We start from the raw sequence: 19,502 nt of genomic DNA, 5'->3' as shown, positions 1-19,502 counted from the left end.
GTAACTGTCACCAAATAATGTTTGTAAATATTCTTGTCAACAAAGCTTATTGCCCTCCAGCATCTTATTTGTGTGCCTGCACAACTTTGGGGTGTGAGATTTTATTTATGAGCATGTATGAAAACAGGAGTATCAGGAAAACTAAGTAACTTTTACAGAAATATTTGTACAAAAATGTCCTCTCAGCATAAAAGGCTTTTCTATTTTTTTCCTTTTAAAAGCCTTTTCTATTTTGGTGCTGTAATGATCATGGACTGTAGTTTGAGATTTTGCAAATTATATCACAGTCGGAAAATGGGATTCTTCTTTTTTTTTTACAGAATGCCAGTCACCCAGTTCTGGAACAGAAATTATCCTGTGTGATTCACAGTGGCAGTCATAAATAATGAGTTCTTGTTCATCAGTTTGTGAATAAACCCCTGGCTAAAATGCAGTCATTAAACACTACAAAAATATCACAGCATATCTACAGATAATTTACTGCTAAAGTTTTTAGATAATTAATTTGTAAAAATAAATTTGATTAGCTTTGACCTGGGTGTTAACTACCTATCATTAAAATATCAGTGGTTTATTTTGTTGTGGACTATTTTTGAATATTGTGAATATCATTATCTATAATCCATTGTTTAACAAGATCAATTATCTGTTATTACTAATCCATTGCCTAGCCAGATGACTTCCATTCTCTGAAGCATAGATTATTTGGCTGTTAGTTTCTCTTGAAAAAATCTGATACATAAATTGTAAAGTCAGGCTATAATACTTTAATGTAAGTTGTGACAGGTTTTCTACTTGGAGAATGACTTTTTACTGAATTCTTAGGAAGTATTTCTTATTAGAAATTCTTGTGGCTGTATATAAGTACAAGTACAGCAACTCTTTTCAAATAGCAGTCAAAATTCTGGAGGGGAATTTAAGAAACAGTCAGAACCAAATTTTTCCTTGAAATTATTTTTTTTATTAAATGGTAACTGTTCTATAAAGACAAATGTGAGTATCTGATGAAAGCAAAACATATTAATGAAATACAAGATATTTCAAATCACAGTGTCAAATCCATAAATTAAAATTATGTTTTGTTGAAAAGACTATTTCCACATTCCTTAACAAAATAATGCAAAAAAGTAGGGAAAAAACCCAAACAAGCTGAACCAAACTGAACCAAACCAACAAAGCCCTCTTTAAAAGCTGTTTTCTGAGACAGAAGAAGATTTTTTTTTTTTTTTCTATTAAGCTTCCTGAGGGACTATAGGTTTATTTCAAGTCCTCATTTTGCAGAGACTCTTGCTATTTTTTAGATATACCCTCTGCAATTGGGAAGTGCTGTGTTTTTTTTAGAAAGCTTTTGAAGATTTCTCAGAAAATATTTCTTAGTAGCTTTGCTGTTCAGCATGAAACAATTCAGGACTGTAGTTGTGAAACAAACAAGTTTAATTTCAGTTTTTACCTGGAGTCTTGGGAAACACGTAAATGTATGGCAGTGTAAGATTATCTTCAAAAATGCACCACTTTTTGCAGCTCCATAATTCAAGTTTAATGTTGCAATAATGGCAGGACACAGTGTGACAGCTACAAATGGCTCCCTGTCTGTGGCACTTGCTGCTGTTCTGGGGAAGTCAGGAAGAATTCCTAACTCAAAAAGCCATTTCTTGTCATATTTTGTGTCAGTCATCAAGGGCATGTCTATCACGGAGAGCAACTGAGTAATTCACAGGATTCAAGCACCACTATGCCTGTGCTTTCCATGAGCAGGTTTTCAGAAGGGATGAAGGGGACGGTTTTCACCATGAAGATGTAGGCAAGGAGAAGGCCCGCCTTCTGCTGTCAGTGTCACAGCTTTGGTCTAATGGGATATATTTTCTTCCCACGAAAGGGCCAGGCAGTCCCATTAGTCAGAGAGACCTTGGAACCAACACTTCCAAAGTTTTAAGTCCCCTGTGTCTTTATTTGCTGCTGAAGCTCTGCCCTTTCCTCCTTCCCAGCTGAAGTGTGAGAAGACAATGTCTCAAGCCCTCTTGAGAGGGAAGGAAAGGGGCAGGAGGAACATGGACAGATGACCGGGTCCAGTTCCTGTCCCTGCTCTGGTTCCCAGGCAGGAGGGGAGCAGAGCATGCTCTCACACACATCACTCTGGCAGAGTGGGAAGTGAAGGACTGTTGACCAGACGGTCCCTTCCTACCAGCCAAGAGGGTCATGAACTCTACTCTCATACAAAAAGTATTATTAAAAACAAGCTGGGGAAAAGGCTTCCTAGCATTTGGCCTGCAAAACAGAAAATAACATTATTGCTGAACCAGGAGCAAATATGAAATCCTGGAAAACATTCATAAGCATGATATATTTTTATTCAGTGTTTTAGTTTCCAGTAAACTTTTCATGACCTAGGTCTTTATTATCATACAATTGTGTGAATGCTGCTGAAGCCAGGAGTGTCATTTGAGCAGGATAAATTAAATAATAAATACCCACTGATATTGTCTAATGAATATTCAGCTGCATTTGATGCATTGGGCAATATATTTTTCAGATTTACTGGACGTCTTACTTGAAGTCAGAGGTCCCTATGCTGCATAGTATGTGTTCTGACACAAATTTTCTGCAAATTCCAGGGTCAGTTTGACACCTATTGATTTTTATTTTTTTTCCCCCAGGACTTCCAAAATCTATTCAGGACCCCACAAAATCCATCCAGGACCTCCCCAAATCCATCCAGGATGATCCAAAATCCCTCTAGAACCCCCAGATCCCCTCTCAATCCCTCCAAAATTTGACCAAGACACTTCAGCTACAAATTCCAATATTTATAAGAAAGTTTGGGAAGGTAATGTTGGTGAGAAATCCCTGGGGAGAGGGGGTTGCAGGGTGGGATTTGGGGGTCCCAGTAGGGTTAGGGGGTTGGGACCCCATTTTTGTCCTCTTTGACCTTGAGGACCACCCAAAACTCCCCCTAAACTCAAATTCTGATGGAAAAGGAAGGGGGTTTGACACAGGGTAGGGGGGATTTTGGGGCTCCCCAGGAATTTGGGGTGGGATATATGGGTTCCAGGGGGCTCAGGGGGGATGGAGACCCCACTTTTGTCACCCTTGACCTTGAGGAACTTGGCCATGCTGGAGAAATATTTCTGGTTGACCTCAGCCACTTCTCTGCTGCCTGCGGGTTCACGCTCTTGACTCCCTGCAGGTGGCTGAAGGCCATGCTTGAGGCTGTGCCTGAGCTGTGCTCCCAAATCATGGATTTGCCCCTGCAGACAACACTCTGCTCCTGCAGGGTCCTCTGCTGGGTTTTTCTGGTCTGGGCCTTGGTGTCCTTGTTGACCTGAGTCTGGTGCACATGGTTGCTGCTGGCCTTTCCCAGGTGGCCCAGGCTGAAACCGAGGTCCTCATGGTAGGTGTCCTCCTCAATCTCCCCAAAGCTCATCCTGTTGGCCTGTTTGTGGATCTCTGTCAGCCCCAAGTATTCCTTCATCTTCTGGTACTGCCAGCTCCCCCTCTTCTTCCTCTGCCCATCCAGCAGTGCTGGTAGCACCTTCACCTGCTTGACTGGGGCAGGCTCCTGCCACTTGTCAAACTTGTGCCCAATCTCCTCCTTCAGCTCATGCCCCACCTTCCCATCCTGGCTCTCATGGGAGCTGTCCACCCTGGCCTCCAGTGCGCAGGGACTGGCTGATGTCGCTGTGGTAGACGAAGCCAGTGTGGGGCAGGATGGAGGTGAAGGAGAAGGCGGATGGTGTCCAGCACTGGGCGGCCAGCAGGAGGATGTTGCAGGCTGGCAGCTTGGACAGCAGTGAAAATGAGGGAGACAGGGCTCAAACCTTTGTTCTAGGCTGTACTAGACCTAAATTAATTTTTTTTTTTTTTTTCATTCAGCTTGTGGTATTTTTTTGTTTATTTGGAAGGTATCCCTTCTAAAATAAAGCTAAATCAGGCAGCAGTGAGGATGGAAAGCTGTTCAGCTCTAACATCAATCAGGTCAAGTGTGTAGTAGTTTAAATTCAGTTGGTTAGGTAAAATATTGGTGATTTTGGTGTTCCCACACTCACAGAAACAAAGGGCAAATCCTACAGAAGGAAAGAAAAATGAGATAAACTTCTGCAACGATGATTTAGATTATGTGTGAGTTTGCACTGTCTTTTATTGCACTGACTCCTGTGGAATGGCTAGCTGCCAGGTCCAGTTGTCAAGTGTCTGTCTTTCATTTAGTCTCTTTGTCATAATGTCAAGATGTCTCTTGTGTAGATAGGCTGAGAGGGAGGATTACTAGCACGGGCACAGCATGGCACTGGGTAACACTATTTTCATCCCCAGCTGGGATCTCTGCATGGGAAGGGGCCAGGCCGCACCAGCTGAATGCCATGAGTACAGCTTCAGTTGTGTGTGTCTGGTTCGTGCTGTTCCATGATGGATATGAGGTCAACAAGTGCTGCTGAAATTTCTTAAATCATGCTGATTCTTGTAAAGACAGTCATAAAACTCGTGTTGACTTCAAGAGAAATGCGTTCAGACCACAGGTCAGGGTCACAAAAGGGCCTGTGACAGAGCTGGAACAGAAAATCTCAGATTTCTGTTATTAGCTTAAAAAAAAAAAAAATCTTCCTTTTATGAATTGAAGATCCTTTCTTTCCACCACTGGGTTTTTTTTTTTTAGGGTTTTTTTTTGTTTTTTTTTTTGTGTTTTTTTTTTTTGTTTTTTTTTTGTTTTGTTTTGTTTTTGTTTTGTTTTTGTTTTGGTTTTTTTTTTAGGGTTTTTTTTAGTGGTGTGGTTTTTTTTTTTTTTTTTAGTTTTCATTTTCCTGAAGTATTCAGGTCAGTTTATTTATTGTCTAAACTTACCTAAGTAGTTTGCATACTTGCCCATAGAAAGGAAAATTTTCTACCTTCAAGTGATAGGCCTTATAAACTGCAGCTGTAACAAGGGCCTTCTTGGCAGCAGGGGAAAGTAGGAGTGGATCATGTTCGTTCCTGTAGAACAACTGATTGAAACTGTAGTTTTTATTATGCTTCATTTTCAGCCCTTACCTTTCTATGGCCTCTTCTTCCTTGCTTCTATAAACTGGGTCATTATTGCCCTAAACCCCTAAACTGACCTTTTGAGCAGAAGGGTTTTAGTATCCAGCCTGCACAGCAGTTTGTAAACATTCTTGGGGCACTCAGAGGACAAATGACTATGTGTTTGGAAATACATTATAAAATATTTTATTTTCTATAGCTTAATGGAAATTTAGGATGGTGTCTTAAGAAGAATTTATTTGACAGTCTGTGAAGTCTTTTCACCACAGAGGTAATATGTTGAGCATCAGCCTGGAGTGTACTTTGTGTTGCAGGAGGCTTTATTTGCTAAGCACTGAGGAATATAGGAGGAGGTTGGGGCAGATGTGAAACAAATGCATTCTTCACATGAGCGTATTGGATGTGTCCACTGGTGTGAAACCGTGGTTTGATGTGATTGTGCTTTTACAGGGCAGGTCTGATAGCATGCTGACTAATGAGAGGCTAGGAGCAGGCACTGGTGTCAGCCAGGGCTCAAGCTGTTTAGCTCAGAAAGCATGAGGCTCCCATTTCAGAAGAGTGATTCTGGAATGTGCAGGAAACATTCTGCCTCATGAGAAGTTGAGTGGAGAACAAATTCGTGAGGCTGCAAAGACCTCTTGCTTTCTCCAGTGAGCCACCATCCTTTGTCTGTGTTGCAGATTTTTTTACAGATGGCAATAAATTTACATTTTGGCACAGCTTTTCAACCATCCTAACTACATCCCTGATATTTAGGCATTGTATTTGGACCACGTCAGGAATTTTATTAAATGACTTGTCACTAGAAAAATGCTGATTCCATGATACAAAGTGTTTTGTAAAAGAATGCCAATGCTGTGAGCCACTGCCAAGACATAGAAATTAATAGAAATTCACCTGCTGGGCAGACTCCTTGTTTCTTCATCTGCTGCACTGCTAAAAGAAGAAGATCCATAAAGAAAACTATTATCTTAAATGCTTATTCTTGCTGCTTTGAGATACTATTGCTAGAAGACAGAATTAGCTCGAAGGGCACATATACAGAAACAAGTATATTTTTTAACCTAACATTTTAACATTTTGCAGCAGATAGCAGTTTAATATGCATGAGCATTAGCAGTTTTCAGTGACATATAAAACACAGCAGTGAAAAATGACATTTGTAAAGTATTACCTAAACTACTGGTAAATTAAACTCTAATATTTGCGTATATGCATATAAATGGTATATAAGGATTTTGTCCATCTCCCCAGGTCTGAGTGTTCCTGAACACTATGTTGCTATGTCTGCCCAAGTTTATTACTTTTCTACCTTTCTCTGTATGAAGATTTCCTTGCTTGAAGAAATATTGGGATACCTGGGTTGTACCCTCCAGTAAGGACTTTTGTGTTCCACATTCTTCTTAGTGAGAGCCCGACCTACTTTATTTACTTTTCAAAAACTCTCAGTATTCTGAACCTGAATATTTTGGCTGTCATTCACAGCTGAAATTACTGTATGGTCACACATACATAGTTTAACCTCTAGGGCTGTGCTATGATTTGTATCTATCAGACTGTATTAAGCAACAGCTTTTAAAATTGGAATTGCACTGTAATTAATTTACCATGTCTTAAAAACCCCTTTGTTCCCATGTTTTCAAGACTCTGTGTGTGTGTGTTCCTATGTGAAACACATGCCTATCCTTTGTTAAGAATACGTGCTTGAGCTGTCACATGAAGTCAAACTTGCAGGCCCCTGGCTGCTTTGGAAAAAAACAACAGTAATCCAAGCAGGGACTGAGCATCCTTTGAAACATGAGTACTCAGATGTCTCCTGTTATCAGCTTATCAAGTCAACCCCTTCTGAAGGCTTTTTTGTTCATTTCTAATATACCTGTATAGAAAGAAGCATCAGAATTTATGCTTTCCATGCTTTTCTTTAGGAAAGGCTTTAAAAGGGAACACTTGAAACAGCTTTTTATGGCACAGTTCCTTTTATTTTGGAAACATTTACATTGTGTTGAGGCTTTAATTTACTTGAAAAAAAACCCAAAAAACAAAACAATCTGCAGTCTTGGCAGGTTTACTTTCATGGCTTTAGTGCCATGGGGTAGCTAAGTAAGAGCCAGTGCAGGCACAGGGGCAGGAACATGTGGCAGAAGGTATAAAGCAAGAAAGATTTATCTACAGAGGTTTGGGGCAATTTGCCTGACTCGTGGACCCCTTGCCTGTGGCCCACTAAACACTGCACTTATAATATTCTCTGTACAAGAAATATCCAGCTTTCTCCAACTGCTTAATACCATGGCAAGACAACAAAACCCCTTTTCTGTCTATATGTCTATTTATGCCACTAAGATTATTATAACTGGTCATGGGAGGCTGGTTAAATGTAAGTGCAGAAAAGCATGACTATTTTATAGATGAATTTTAATTTAAAAACAATCATCCAACCCAATTTTATAGTAGTTTTTCATGTTCTTCAAATTTTTGTACAATTTTTGGGAAGAGTTGATTGAATAAAGAACACACCGGTTTTTGATATTTTTTCAAAGAAATTTCCTTTGGGAATTTCTGGGAGAAAATTAGTGGACTTGAATTTTTCCCCAGCTCTAATGTATACTTGTTGCTACAATTGTGACTTGGAATTCAATATATTACTCTATGATATTCTCTATTCCTTTGCTACAAAATTCCTTTGGAGGAAAAAACACATTCTTTTTAATTGGTTAATTTATCAGTGCTAGCAGAAGTAAATTTAACAAATGATCTTGTTGGCTCACTTCTCAATATTAGGTATTTTCCTTCCCTTTGGTTCTGCAATATCAATTGAGAAAGGCTGCACGGTATGTACAGAACTATGCAAGTTCTGTAATGTATACAGCCAAAACAGGACAAATAAGCTGTTCTAGTTCTGCAGGAATGTAGCCGAGACTCCCTCACCTGTTCTTGGTCTGAGTATGCAAACACGTTTTGCTATATGAGAAATCCTTTTTTTTTTTTTCTTTTTATTGGTATTACTTAAGGAGTGTTTCAGAGGTGGCTAAAATCATCTGCACCGCATTGTGTGGTCGATTCTAGCAGCAAGTACACATTAGAGCTGGGGTAATAAATCAAGTCCACTAATTTTCTGCCAGGAACACCTGAAGGAAATTTCTTTGCAAAAATATCCAAAACCAGTGTTTCCTTTTTTCAATCAACTCTGCCCAGAAAATATACAAAATTTGGAATGACATGCAAAACTGCTCTAGATTGTTTTAAAAAATTAAAATTTACCTATAAAATAATAATGCTTTTTGGTACTTACATTTAAACAGTGTCCCAAGACCTTATCCAGTTCTTGTATGACATCAGAACCTGATGTTCAAAAATTTTCTCCTGAAAGTCTGAGGGCTGGAATGGAAGACTCTATCCCTTTCCCTATCCCTATCCTTCATTTGATTCTGACTGTGTGAATCGGCCTTAACATCCTGCTTCTTTGGATCCTTTTTGCTACCCCAATATCTAGAAGGGTTTTTTTCTCCATAGCTGTGGTCCAAAGTGCAGACTTCGATTCCGACACACATACTTGTATGTCCATGGACTATGTAGGCACCTTCTTTTCTCCCCCTCCTTTCTGGGGTGCCATAGATTTAGCCAATGTGTAGTCCCTGCAATAAGGTTCACAATGAAAGGTTGATGAGAGAGATTTCTGGAAAGAATGCAGATGTGTAAGCACTTACTCCTGTTTCTGGATGTGGAAGGGTAGTGTCTGCTGCTTTGTGGAGGATGATGAGGAAGGGAATTGCACACAGATATTCAGGTAAGGAATCAACCAGTTCAGTGCTTAATTCAGGATTCCAATTTAGCTTGATCATACAGGATGAGGTAGAAACACTTTGGCTGAAATTTATTTTTGCCATTTGTATTGGTAAAGCCACAGATATCCTGTTTTTTAGAAAGATATTGTAACTGTGTACTAGAAAAAGAGGACATGCCTTGGAACATTCTGGAGTGATTCTGGCAGTAAAGTTCTTGTATATTGTATCAAGTTTTCCTTTTGCCCTTGGAAACAAATACATGGGAAAAAAGAACACAAAAGGTTCTTTTCTATTCCCTACGACAAAATAATGCATGCATAAGAATCTGGTATTTTCAAGAAGAGATTTAATGCCACTAACTTTATTGCTTTAAACATTTCAAAAAACCCCCTTCTGACTCCAGTATATGTCCCTTTTACATATAACAAAGAATGACTGAACTGTATGATATACAGGCAGTTTGGCCCTCCCTCTGCCCCTTTTGGGGACTCAAAAAGTGAGAGTTTTTTTTCTGATTGTTTCACTTTCCACTTCTGTGGAACATGGATATTTGGTCTAGCACATATTAGAAAATATTATTTTGTTCTGCCAGGTATGGGTCAGTCCATTTACCTTCTTTTTTAATTGAGATGTATTTTTTTTTCTAGGAACAGGGAGCTTTATTTTTCTTGGAAGTGGGCCTAAATTAAATGTGGATATTGTGTCTTTTTTGATATTTGCCAGCCTTTCTAATAACAGAATTCAATTGCTGCCATCCTAATGGCTATCAACAGAGCTGTTAAGAAAGATTAGACTTAACATGAAGTTATGAAAACTTTGGATTTAGAAAAAATATCACCCTATTTTCCATAGGTTTATTTTTTTAGTTGAGATGGATGATTAAAGAACAGCATCAGAAAAGAATACTTCAAGTAAAAGAAGGCTAGATCATATTTTCTAACTGTACATTTCTCTAGTTTCTGTTATTTTAGGATCAGAAGATATTATTTTCCTGTTTGGTTTGCCACAATAACAGAAATAACACAGAAGAAAAATAAACTACCATGGGTAATATGACTTTGGGATACTGAGTTTGCAATGTCACAGCAAACCATAGATTGTTAAGACAACATGGTTACCAGTGGTTGAGTTTTTGAATTTAACTTTACTTTTTACCATTTATAGATGTAAATAAGAAAAGTGTCTCTTTCTGCTAACAGAGATTTCTTGCAGAGAAATTTAATGCAGAGCATTAAAAAAAATGCTTCCACGTAAAGTATAAGGAGGTGATAAAGACTAGCATCTCTGTGAAAGGTAAAGTTGATAATGTTTACAATATAATTTAAATTTCATCATATTTTAAAAAGGGAAAACAGGACTTTTAAAATGACTTGGCATTACCCCAAACTCACTGAAACCAGTAAGACTTTTATGGATTATTTCAATTGATAAATCCAAAACTAGGTGAATGGTGACAGCTTTTGATATTTTGTAACTTTTCTGTGTGTAACAGATGTGTTAATTAAATGTATGGATACTTCCTCTCCACCTCCCACATTCTTTCAAAAAGATTACAGAGCATCAGAAAATAAAATGAGACCTATAAACTAATTTATGTGCAATAAATTAAATCAAGACCAACAGCTAAGAAGAAAGGGAAACCAGGTGAGAATTACAAGGTTCCTAAGCATCAGCAGGACAAATTCTCCCAGTCCTTTTACAAGTGGTTGTTGCGGTGTGAGATTTTCTTCCTTCCACAGAAGCCCAGTGAATGTTCATGGATTATTTCATGAGGAATTGTTGTAATGCATTAATTGGGTTTATATTTCATCGAATTTGTAACGTTCTTTTCTATCTGTCCTTGCCCAGCAGTGCCCATCCCCCACACTGAAATGTAACCTCACTCTGTTCCCCTCCCACTTCTCCCTTATTGGGTGGTGCCTCTGGGCCCCGCCCCTGGGGAAACAGCCATGGCAGGGGAGGGGCCAGGGCTCTCTGGCATTGGCGAGTCATCGGGAAAGGTCTCCAGCAAGCAGAGCAGGACTTGAGAATAAAAGCTGTAATATCCAACCCGGTGCCGGAGAACAGACTCTTACGTTTGCCATCGGCGGCCGTCTAATCTCGTGGGGAAAACTACAACTGGTGCCCTAACCTGTGGCTCGAAGCCACAAAAGGTTCCCAGAAAGCTGGAAGAACCACTCAGGGAGCACATGGCCGAGGAATCTCATGCAGGTACGTGAGTCCCGGAACGTAGCCCACCTACGCAGAGACAGACCCGTCAGGCTTGGTGTTCGCTGTGGAGTCTCTGAAACACAGGACTCTACAGGCCAGGGCTGCAGTTTTCTCCTTTGGACTCAAAAATCCCATCGGAGTGCTGCAAAGAAGCCCCCTCGAATGGCAAGCTGCTCCCAGGGAAGGTGACCACATGTTCGTGGAAAAATGACCCTGGGGACCGAGACTGGAAGCTCTTTTTGCACCAAAAAGGGTCAGTCTCAGGCAAAAGGAGTGATTGGGAAAGAAAGGAAAGGAACGCTGGAATTTTGGTGAGTACCACTTTTGGTTTTCTATGGGAAGATCTTTTTCAGAGGTGGGATTCCTCAGGGAAAAGGTTTTTTTCCTCTATCGGGGAAGGTTTTGCTTTCAGAGTAAACCTTCAAAGTGCTTTTGGCAGCCTAGGGGAGTGGAAAAGGAAACTGTTTCCCCTTTTGGCTTTTTTTCTCTCCCGTGAGGTTTTTTTTTTTTCTTTCAGTTTCTCAGTCACAATAAAGAGGACACAGAAACTCAAAATCTGAGCCAAAAATGGGTGCAAAACTGTCTGTGTCTCAAAAGAGAGTCTATTACAATATTTTATATACCTTGGATAATGACGAGACCCATTATTCAAAGAAACAGCTGAAAAAATTAACTCTTTGGTTGTTTTCTCAGTTTCCACACTTATCATTAGAGCAGATAAGCTCCCCAGAATTTGGGGGGGCTATAACAAAAAAAAATAGTTGAATCTGGCTCCTCTAATAATAAAGAAGATGCAAATTTTGCTTTTTATAGCTTAAAAATTAAGTTTGCATTGCAAAAGCAAAATAAAAAGGAAAAAAAGCCAGTTCTTTGTGAATTTTCCCCAGCTTGTACCTTTGCAGGCAGTCCAAGTGCTCAAAACTCCCATCTCAGTAGTCCCCAGGTGGGGGGGGGTCACAAGATGGAGGGGATTCCTTTGTCCAAAATGGCCGAAGCCTTGTGCTCCCGAGCCAGGAGGAGTCTCTCCCTTTGTCTGTCCCTCCTTCCCGCAATCCCTTCTTCTCCCCAGACCCCTCCTTCACTTTGGTGCTGCCCCCGGCACCGCCCTCTCCTCTGACTCTGTCCCCTACCCTCAAACCTCCGCCCTCCGACTCCTCCCCGTGTGACTCAAGCCTCCAGCCCCTCCCTGCCCCTGCTTCCCGCGGTTTCCCTGCCCACAGTCCCGGTTCCCACACCCCGGGAGCGGGGGAAGCCGGGAACCCGGAAGCGGGAAGCGATCCCGACTTTTCTGCGACCCCTTTCACATATTAACAATCAAAAAGAGGGGGTGCTGCCCACAGTAATTGGGACCCCTTCCCCCAACAAGCGATTCAGGTTTATGCAAAGCTCAGGCCAAATTGGGATATGAAAGAGAATACTTTTGCAACTGTTTAAAAGAAAATTTAGCAAGAAATACTACAGTTCCCTTAGACCTCCAAAAAGAATTGCTTCTGGAGCTTTGGCAAAATCCTGAAATGGCTGTTGATAATAAGAATCTGCTAATTCAATTAGCAACCCAGCCCGATAAGTCTTTCCAACCTTGCAGTAAAATAAAGCAGCTTCCATCAGAACCTTTGGTAACATTTGTGGAGCGGTTAACCCAAGCTATCGAGTTACAGGTTAAGAATGAGGGACCCCAGGAACAGGTCCTGGAGGAGATGGCTCTGGCCGATGCAAATGAACAGTGCAAGGCAGCTATCCTCAGCCTGTCCACAGAACCAGCTCCAACTTTACATGACATGCTCCAGGTGTGTGCCAGGAAGATTCCCTTCATAAAAGCTCATCAAAGCCACAGGTCCAGAGTCAAGCCACCACTAAAAGCTGCTGCAAACACCGTGCTTCGTGTAGCTATACCACGGCCACCGCCTGAGAGAAGAACAATGTGTCTTCTGTGCGATCAGGCTGGACATTGGGCATCTCAATGCCCTTTGAAGAAACCATTTCTGGACTTTCGGGACAATGGGGGCAGGAGGTCTCAAAGGTCTGAAGGGATTTTTTCAAAGAAACTAGAAAATGTAAATGTTAAACTAAATAATCCTGCTTTAACCAGTTCTGCCTTTCAGCAAAAGTCAGTGGATATGACAGTAAAGGATCCAGCGACCAGAGAAACAAAAAGTCCTCATGATCAGGTCACCTGGGGTCGTGGGTATGCCTATGTGTCCGCTTCCCCAGATCTCAAGTGAGTGCCAGCTGAGTGGGTGAAACCTTTCATCCCTAAAACTGCAAAACCCCCTGCAGAGGGCCCACAAGTGGCCAGTGCTGCCTGGAGGAGGAGAAAGTGCCGAACCTTCTCCTTCTAATTATCATTATTCCTTAACAGTGTTTTTCTAAACAGTTTGCACTAAAGGTCATTTGTCTTTTGCAACTTTAAAGGTACTCAAGGTCCGAACTCTGAGCATCTCCCACGAACCGAGCCTTCCTCCTTCTTAATTTAATAAGAAAAGGGGAAATGTTGTAATGCATTAATTGGGTTTATATTTCATCGGATTTGTAATGTTCTTTTCTATCTGTCCTTGCCCAGCAGTGCCCATCCGCCACACTGAAATGTAACCTCTGTTCCCTGCCTCTGGGCCCTGCCCCCTGGGGAAAAAGCCATGGCAGGGGAGGGGCCAGGGCTCTCTGGCATCGGGGAGTCATCAGGAAAGGTCTCCAGCAAGCAGAGCAGGACTTGAGAATAAAAGCTGTAATATCCCACCCGGTGCCAGAGAGCAGACTCTTACTTTTGCCATCGGTGGCCATCTAATCTCGTGGGGAAAACTACAAGGAATGGGGAGCATTTGTACATAGATAGGAGTTACGTCGAACACGAACTCAGTCACAAAACCTGACTGTGAAATATCCTGTTAGATCACTGAATCTATACACCTCCAGAGACGGGGCTCCTCTTTGGCCAGGTCAGCCCTGTAGCATCTCAGACCATGACCCCTGTGTAATAATTCCTTGGCTTTCATGAGGGAGAAAAACACAACTGAGAGGCTAAAGGAAAGAAATTGTGATTGTCAACATAATTTCCTGTCTTGGTTACAGAGATGGTGAAAATAGAGTGCGTGCATTTAGTAAAATAAGCTAAAATTATGTGTGTTTTCAATAAGAATAGAAGCAGTCCTGCTGAAAACCAGATTCTGCATTTGATTTCCTTAATTTTTTCATCTGCTAGCCTTAATTGTGTGTGATTGCATGTGACAGCAGTGGTTCTAAGGAGAAAGAATGAGTATATAACAAGGGGAATGAAGACTCAGAGGCAGTCTGTCTTTACAAAAATAAAAAGTAAAAATCTGGACTTCTATAAATTCTGTTATTTTTTCCATTTATGATGTGAAGCCTGTAACCTTTTCTCTTCGGGACAAGTCTTGAGGAACTTTATCTAAGTGAAGTGTGATTTACCATAAAAAGTATATATTTCAGAAGTGGATTGCCCTCAAAAAAAGCTCCTCGAGGATTCTGGAGTGGTGTCATTTCACAGGACACCTCCCTACCTTGTGCCTCTGAAAGATTTCATTGATCCCAGGTAAGTCAGTTTTTCCCCAGCCTCTTGGTAAGACGATGGCCTGCCATTCTCCTCTCTTCTGTAGTCCCCAGCAATGCCTTAATTTATAATACTCCTGATGTGACAATGTATATTCCTCTAGTATATGTTAACTATTCTTATTGACTACTCTTCCAGCAACCCAGGTGCACGTACTGTCTAACATTTACTTTCAGTGGGATTTTTTTTGTTGTTGTTGTTGCAACAGAGCTAATTCCATCTGACTGATTAGGACTTTTTAGCAGTAGAATAATGTGACCAATATCCACATCTTTTTTTTTTTTTTTTTTTTCCTTAATCATCAGTGTTGTCTTTGCTCCCTTTTTTGTCTAGAGCAGTTTTAATTCAGCTGAATTTGCTTTTCCCCTTTTGTTACTGATAGAGTGCTTTCGGTGTGCTGACTGTAAAAAAATTCTTTTGGAAAACTGCCTGGTTTCTCTCTAGAGCCTGATGTAAAGTCTTCAAAGTAAGATTAAGAGCTCTTTGTTAATTTATTTATTTACAAACAGTGTCTTGAAGAAAGAGGGATTTGGGTCTTTTTACTCCATAGACCCTGAATTTGGAGTTCAAATCTTCTAAAGATGCAAGCCCATTGCATCAGTTCAATAGAAACAGAATATTCCAATTAATTCTAGAGGGATAACCTTCTAGAGAGTGCATGAATCAACAAAGCTAGTCAGTGTTTATCATTGGTTTTATTGATAGATTACTGATTTTATATTTCATGATGAAATGCACAATAATCTGGAAAGATGAGGATGGTCTGTGGATTATTAGTCATCTCAAGGGTTGGAAGTGCTGGGGGGAAAATAGTCTGGAGCAAGTATAGGAAATACTCTTGAGCAAGTCTTGCTGTGTACCACCCACCTACAGTCAAAATCAACAAATGTATCTTCTGAAAGGCTCCACATTTTTAATCTGAAACTAATTATAATCTATAAAAGCTTTTCTGATAGCTAAAAAAAAAGACTGAGATTTGAAGTTATGTTAGTTTGAAGTATAATGAAGTCTTACTTTTTGTTCTGTTCTCCAAAATGTAGCTGATAAGGGTTTGCAAGGCCATCCACAGTTACCAGGTGTTTTGTTTTTCATTTAGAAGTCTTAGAATTGTCTGTCAATGTGAATAAGTACTGCCCTGATACAACTGAGGCAAGGAAAAAAATATTCCCCAGGGACACTGACTCCTGGATGCTACTAGGATCTGATTATTAAGAAATGTCTCTGCCGAAAAAATGGTGCAAATGAGACCAAAGTCAATAGTACAGATTTTAAGAGTAAATGTGAGGTAAAGAGATACAAGTAGGATGAGAGAGAGAGAGAGAGAGAGAGAGAGAGAGAGAGAGATTAAACAAAGAGATCACCATGTGGATTCCTGCTGTGTTCTGATGGTCCTTCTTCATTCTGGTCTGCTTTGTGGTGTGTTCCCCTGCGTGTCCTGGAGATACCACTTTTATTGAATCCAAGTATTGCGAATCCACAAGGTCTATATGCTGTTCCCACAACTTGGTATGGCATATGTATAACCGGCTGTTCTCCTTCGCACAGTTTGCCATGGTGGGAATTTTTGTCCAGGTAGGTTGCCTAGATCTGCATTACTGTTTCTAGAGGACATGAAAAGAATTATACTTACACAGCTAAGTTAAGGGCAAAAAGAAGGGAAGTTCATTTACTTGACCTTGCTTATATAGATTTTGGACAACAACCAGGGATTGGAGAATGAGGTTGCTACCTCTCCACCTCACTGGCCAGACTAGAAGTCCATCAATTGTCCCTCATCAGAGAGGAATGTGAAAACAATTACTTTGTTTATGTTACAATCTGTGAGAAGACTCCACTACAAAAATGCAAATAATTCAGAAGGCTAAAGGAATATAGTAACACCTCACCAGGTCCAACATCTTCCCATTGTTGCTGTATGCACTTTCCCCCCAGTCTACATAGCGGAATTTTGTCCAGTGTGATAATTCCAAACCTTCACCTCCATTTAGGTCTGGTTTTGTTTGCCATCTGTGCTTAAGTTCCTCTTGTGGTAGCTTGCCTGGTGGGATCTTCCTTCTTTGACAGTGTTTGAGACAGCTAGGTGTGCTTCTCTAAGTCCTCACAGATGCCACTCGTATTTTGGAGGATTCCAGGGGTTTTTTGCTGGTCAGGATTCAGGGGTTTTTTGCTGATATTTCAACAACCACATTAGGGCATCTGAACATGATCCCCTCACTGCTAGTTATATTCTGATAAAAGACCAAGACTTGAGTGATGTTTATTATCTTTTTTTTTTTTTTTTTTTTTTTTTTTTTTTTTTTTTTTTGGTAGACCCCAAAGTACATGATATTAAAAATAGTCTGGTTTATATAGATTAAACCAAACAATTTAAGTTTAAAGTTATTGATATTTTCTTCATTTGCATCTCCACTATAACAAAAGGACAGTATGGTATGGGAATAAAGACGTTTGTATCTTTTAAAGCAGCCCTGTAAATCTTCTAGAATTGCTGCAAAAAAAGAAATACACAGATAATATATGGGCCTAATCCAGTGGCTGCAGAAATAACCAGGCATGCTGGAAATACCCTTTTGACTAGACGAGCAAGCTGTGCCCAAGGAAACTATAAAACCAAATAAGCAAAGAGTTTGGAAATGCTTCTAAGAATTGCAAGGAAGAAACACAAAATGCAGCATATTAAAAGTGAAGCTAGAAGCAGTGGAAGTTTACTGTTTTTATTTGTAAATATATAGTAGAAAATAAACAGCTATCCATCAAGGATGGATAGTGAAGTTCTGAGCCTCAAGTTAGGCTTGTTAGTGAACTGGATTTTGTATTTTTTTTTAGGAGATGATTTATTTGAAAATAAAAAAAAAAAAAAAGAAGTGAAAACCAAACCAACTGACATTTAAATAGTGTATAAAAAGAAAAGCATTTAAAAGATCATAAGATCACATTTCCTTTAGGCAGTTTTGCAAGGTGTCTGGCATCCCAATTTTTTATGCCATTCAAAATAATGAGCAAATTGGTGCAAATGTAACCAACTAAACTCAAATGGAATAATTTTGAAGTAGATGAAAGGAAAATTCTTCTTGGGCCCTAAACCTCAGTTTTGACTTCTAAACATAGATGAAGTTTTGAGTTTTCTGTCTAAATTTGACTAAAAATTTGCAGTGCTTTAAAGACTCTGACAAGTGAAAAAAAGACGAAAGTTTTCAGTCCTGCTTAAATCAACACTATGTGAGCCATTGGTGTCTTAAATGTATTATCTTAATTCTAGCTGACAAAATGGAACTGTTCAATTTGTTTTATTTATACTGTGATATTTATCAAAAAAGGTGATAAAGATAAGGTTATAAAACTTGGATAGAAGTACATGTTTTACACTAAGTGTTATTAAGTCTCTGAGAAGTAATGCTATCTTTATTTATTGAAATGTCTGAGAGAGAATGATTTTACAATTATTTTGACTATCACACTTAATTGAAATGAGAATGTGTAAATTTTCTGTAAGAGTAAAACAGATGGTGGTACTATAATATACTTGCAATTTAGACTGTGTTAATTCCTCTTTATATGCCTGAATCTCCACCTCATTACCTAACATTAATGAATTCATGCCACAAAAGGTTCAGCTAAAGGAAACAATAAAGAAATAAATGCACAAACTAAAAGAGCAATGAAATTATCATCTGAAGAAAAAAACTTACATGATTCACCATGTGAGTAAAGGTACAGGAATAATTGGTTATATGGATCACTGCTCCTGCTGTGTTGTATAAGAAATCACTGGATCAGTCTCATACACACACATCCCTGGAGGGAGTGTGACTCGGAAAACAATTGCCTTCCTGCAACAAAAAACCTTGAGAACATTTGTTTCCATCCACTGCCAGTTTCATAAACAATGTCATGTCTTCAAAACACAGATTAATATCTTTCATTTTAGACTATTCAGCTATTCTGTTACTGGATTGAATCTATGTAATTCTGTTTATTTTAGCAACACAGCCAGCAGTTATAATGGACACTAAACATCAAAAACACTGTAAATACAAAAAGAGGATGAGAAACATTAGAAGTGGGTGGGACTGATCTTGGAGATGACTGTCTTTTCTTTCAATTTCAGTGGTGATAATAGTCTTCTAATTCAAACATACTGATGTTAGAAGGATAAATCCCGACTTGGCCTTCTTAACTTAGATGCTAACTGTGATGGCTGTAAATATGAACTGACATCCTAAACCCACTGGAATGTGTCTGGGTTTGCATGTGGGAATGTGATGCTTTAGCTTCTAAAGAAAACTGTAGCTGCAAATGACCCTTCAAGAGTTGTTCATTGTCAGTGCACAGTATTGACAAATTTTCCTTCCTTCACCAGAGCCGTTACCTTCTACCTTACAGGACGCGCTTAGACCACTGGGATGACAGAGGTCTCTTTGGTGTTCTAAAGTTACAAGATTTGCATTGAGAATGCTTGACTGTAATTTGCTCTTACAAATCTCAGGTCTGTTAGAAACTGGAGTTGAAAAGATGGTTCCATGTGCCTCCAAACAGAAAAAGAAATAGCTAAGAAAAAGTAGAAGAGGTTAGTTTTCACCAAAAGTCAGTGCAAGTTGCTCACTCCATTTCACAACTCTTCCATGAATGGGAGAAAAAAATGTTTTGTTTATAAGTGATGTGAGAAAGGAGGCTGAGTGCTTTTCTTACAATAGCCATCTAGTCAAAGCAGCAGAATGCAGGGAAATTATTAATACTCATGAATTTTTTGAAAGACCAGTGATTGGCTTAGTAGTAACTTGCGAGGTACACATATGAGTTGGTGCTAGACTTTTCTTACCAGAGGTGTAAACCAACATTAAAATTATTAGCTGAGACTGTGCTTTACACTTTTGTTACCCTCTCCTCTGCCCATGTTCCAGTAGGAACCCCATTCTAGTGAATGTGCTATGTAA

The 19,502-nt window shown here is 39.7% G+C and overlaps 1 protein-coding gene across 1 annotated transcript; it reads right to left on the bottom strand.

Moving 5' to 3' along the window:
* Positions 1-2,253: 2,253 nt before the first annotated feature.
* Positions 2,254-4,858, bottom strand: LOC120750034 (U4/U6 small nuclear ribonucleoprotein Prp31-like). The gene is given in 5 exon segments (XM_040058149.1): positions 2,254-2,265; positions 3,072-3,142; positions 3,145-3,659; positions 3,661-3,808; positions 4,834-4,858. Coding segments are annotated over 5 exon segments (771 nt in total).
* Between the last annotated feature and the right edge of the window lie 14,644 nt (positions 4,859-19,502).

The sequence above is a fragment of the Hirundo rustica genome, chromosome 3, assembly GCF_015227805.2.
Source record: "Hirundo rustica isolate bHirRus1 chromosome 3, bHirRus1.pri.v3, whole genome shotgun sequence".
Taxonomy (NCBI): Eukaryota; Metazoa; Chordata; class Aves; order Passeriformes; family Hirundinidae; genus Hirundo; species Hirundo rustica.
This window is presented reverse-complemented; position numbering and strand designations above follow the sequence as displayed.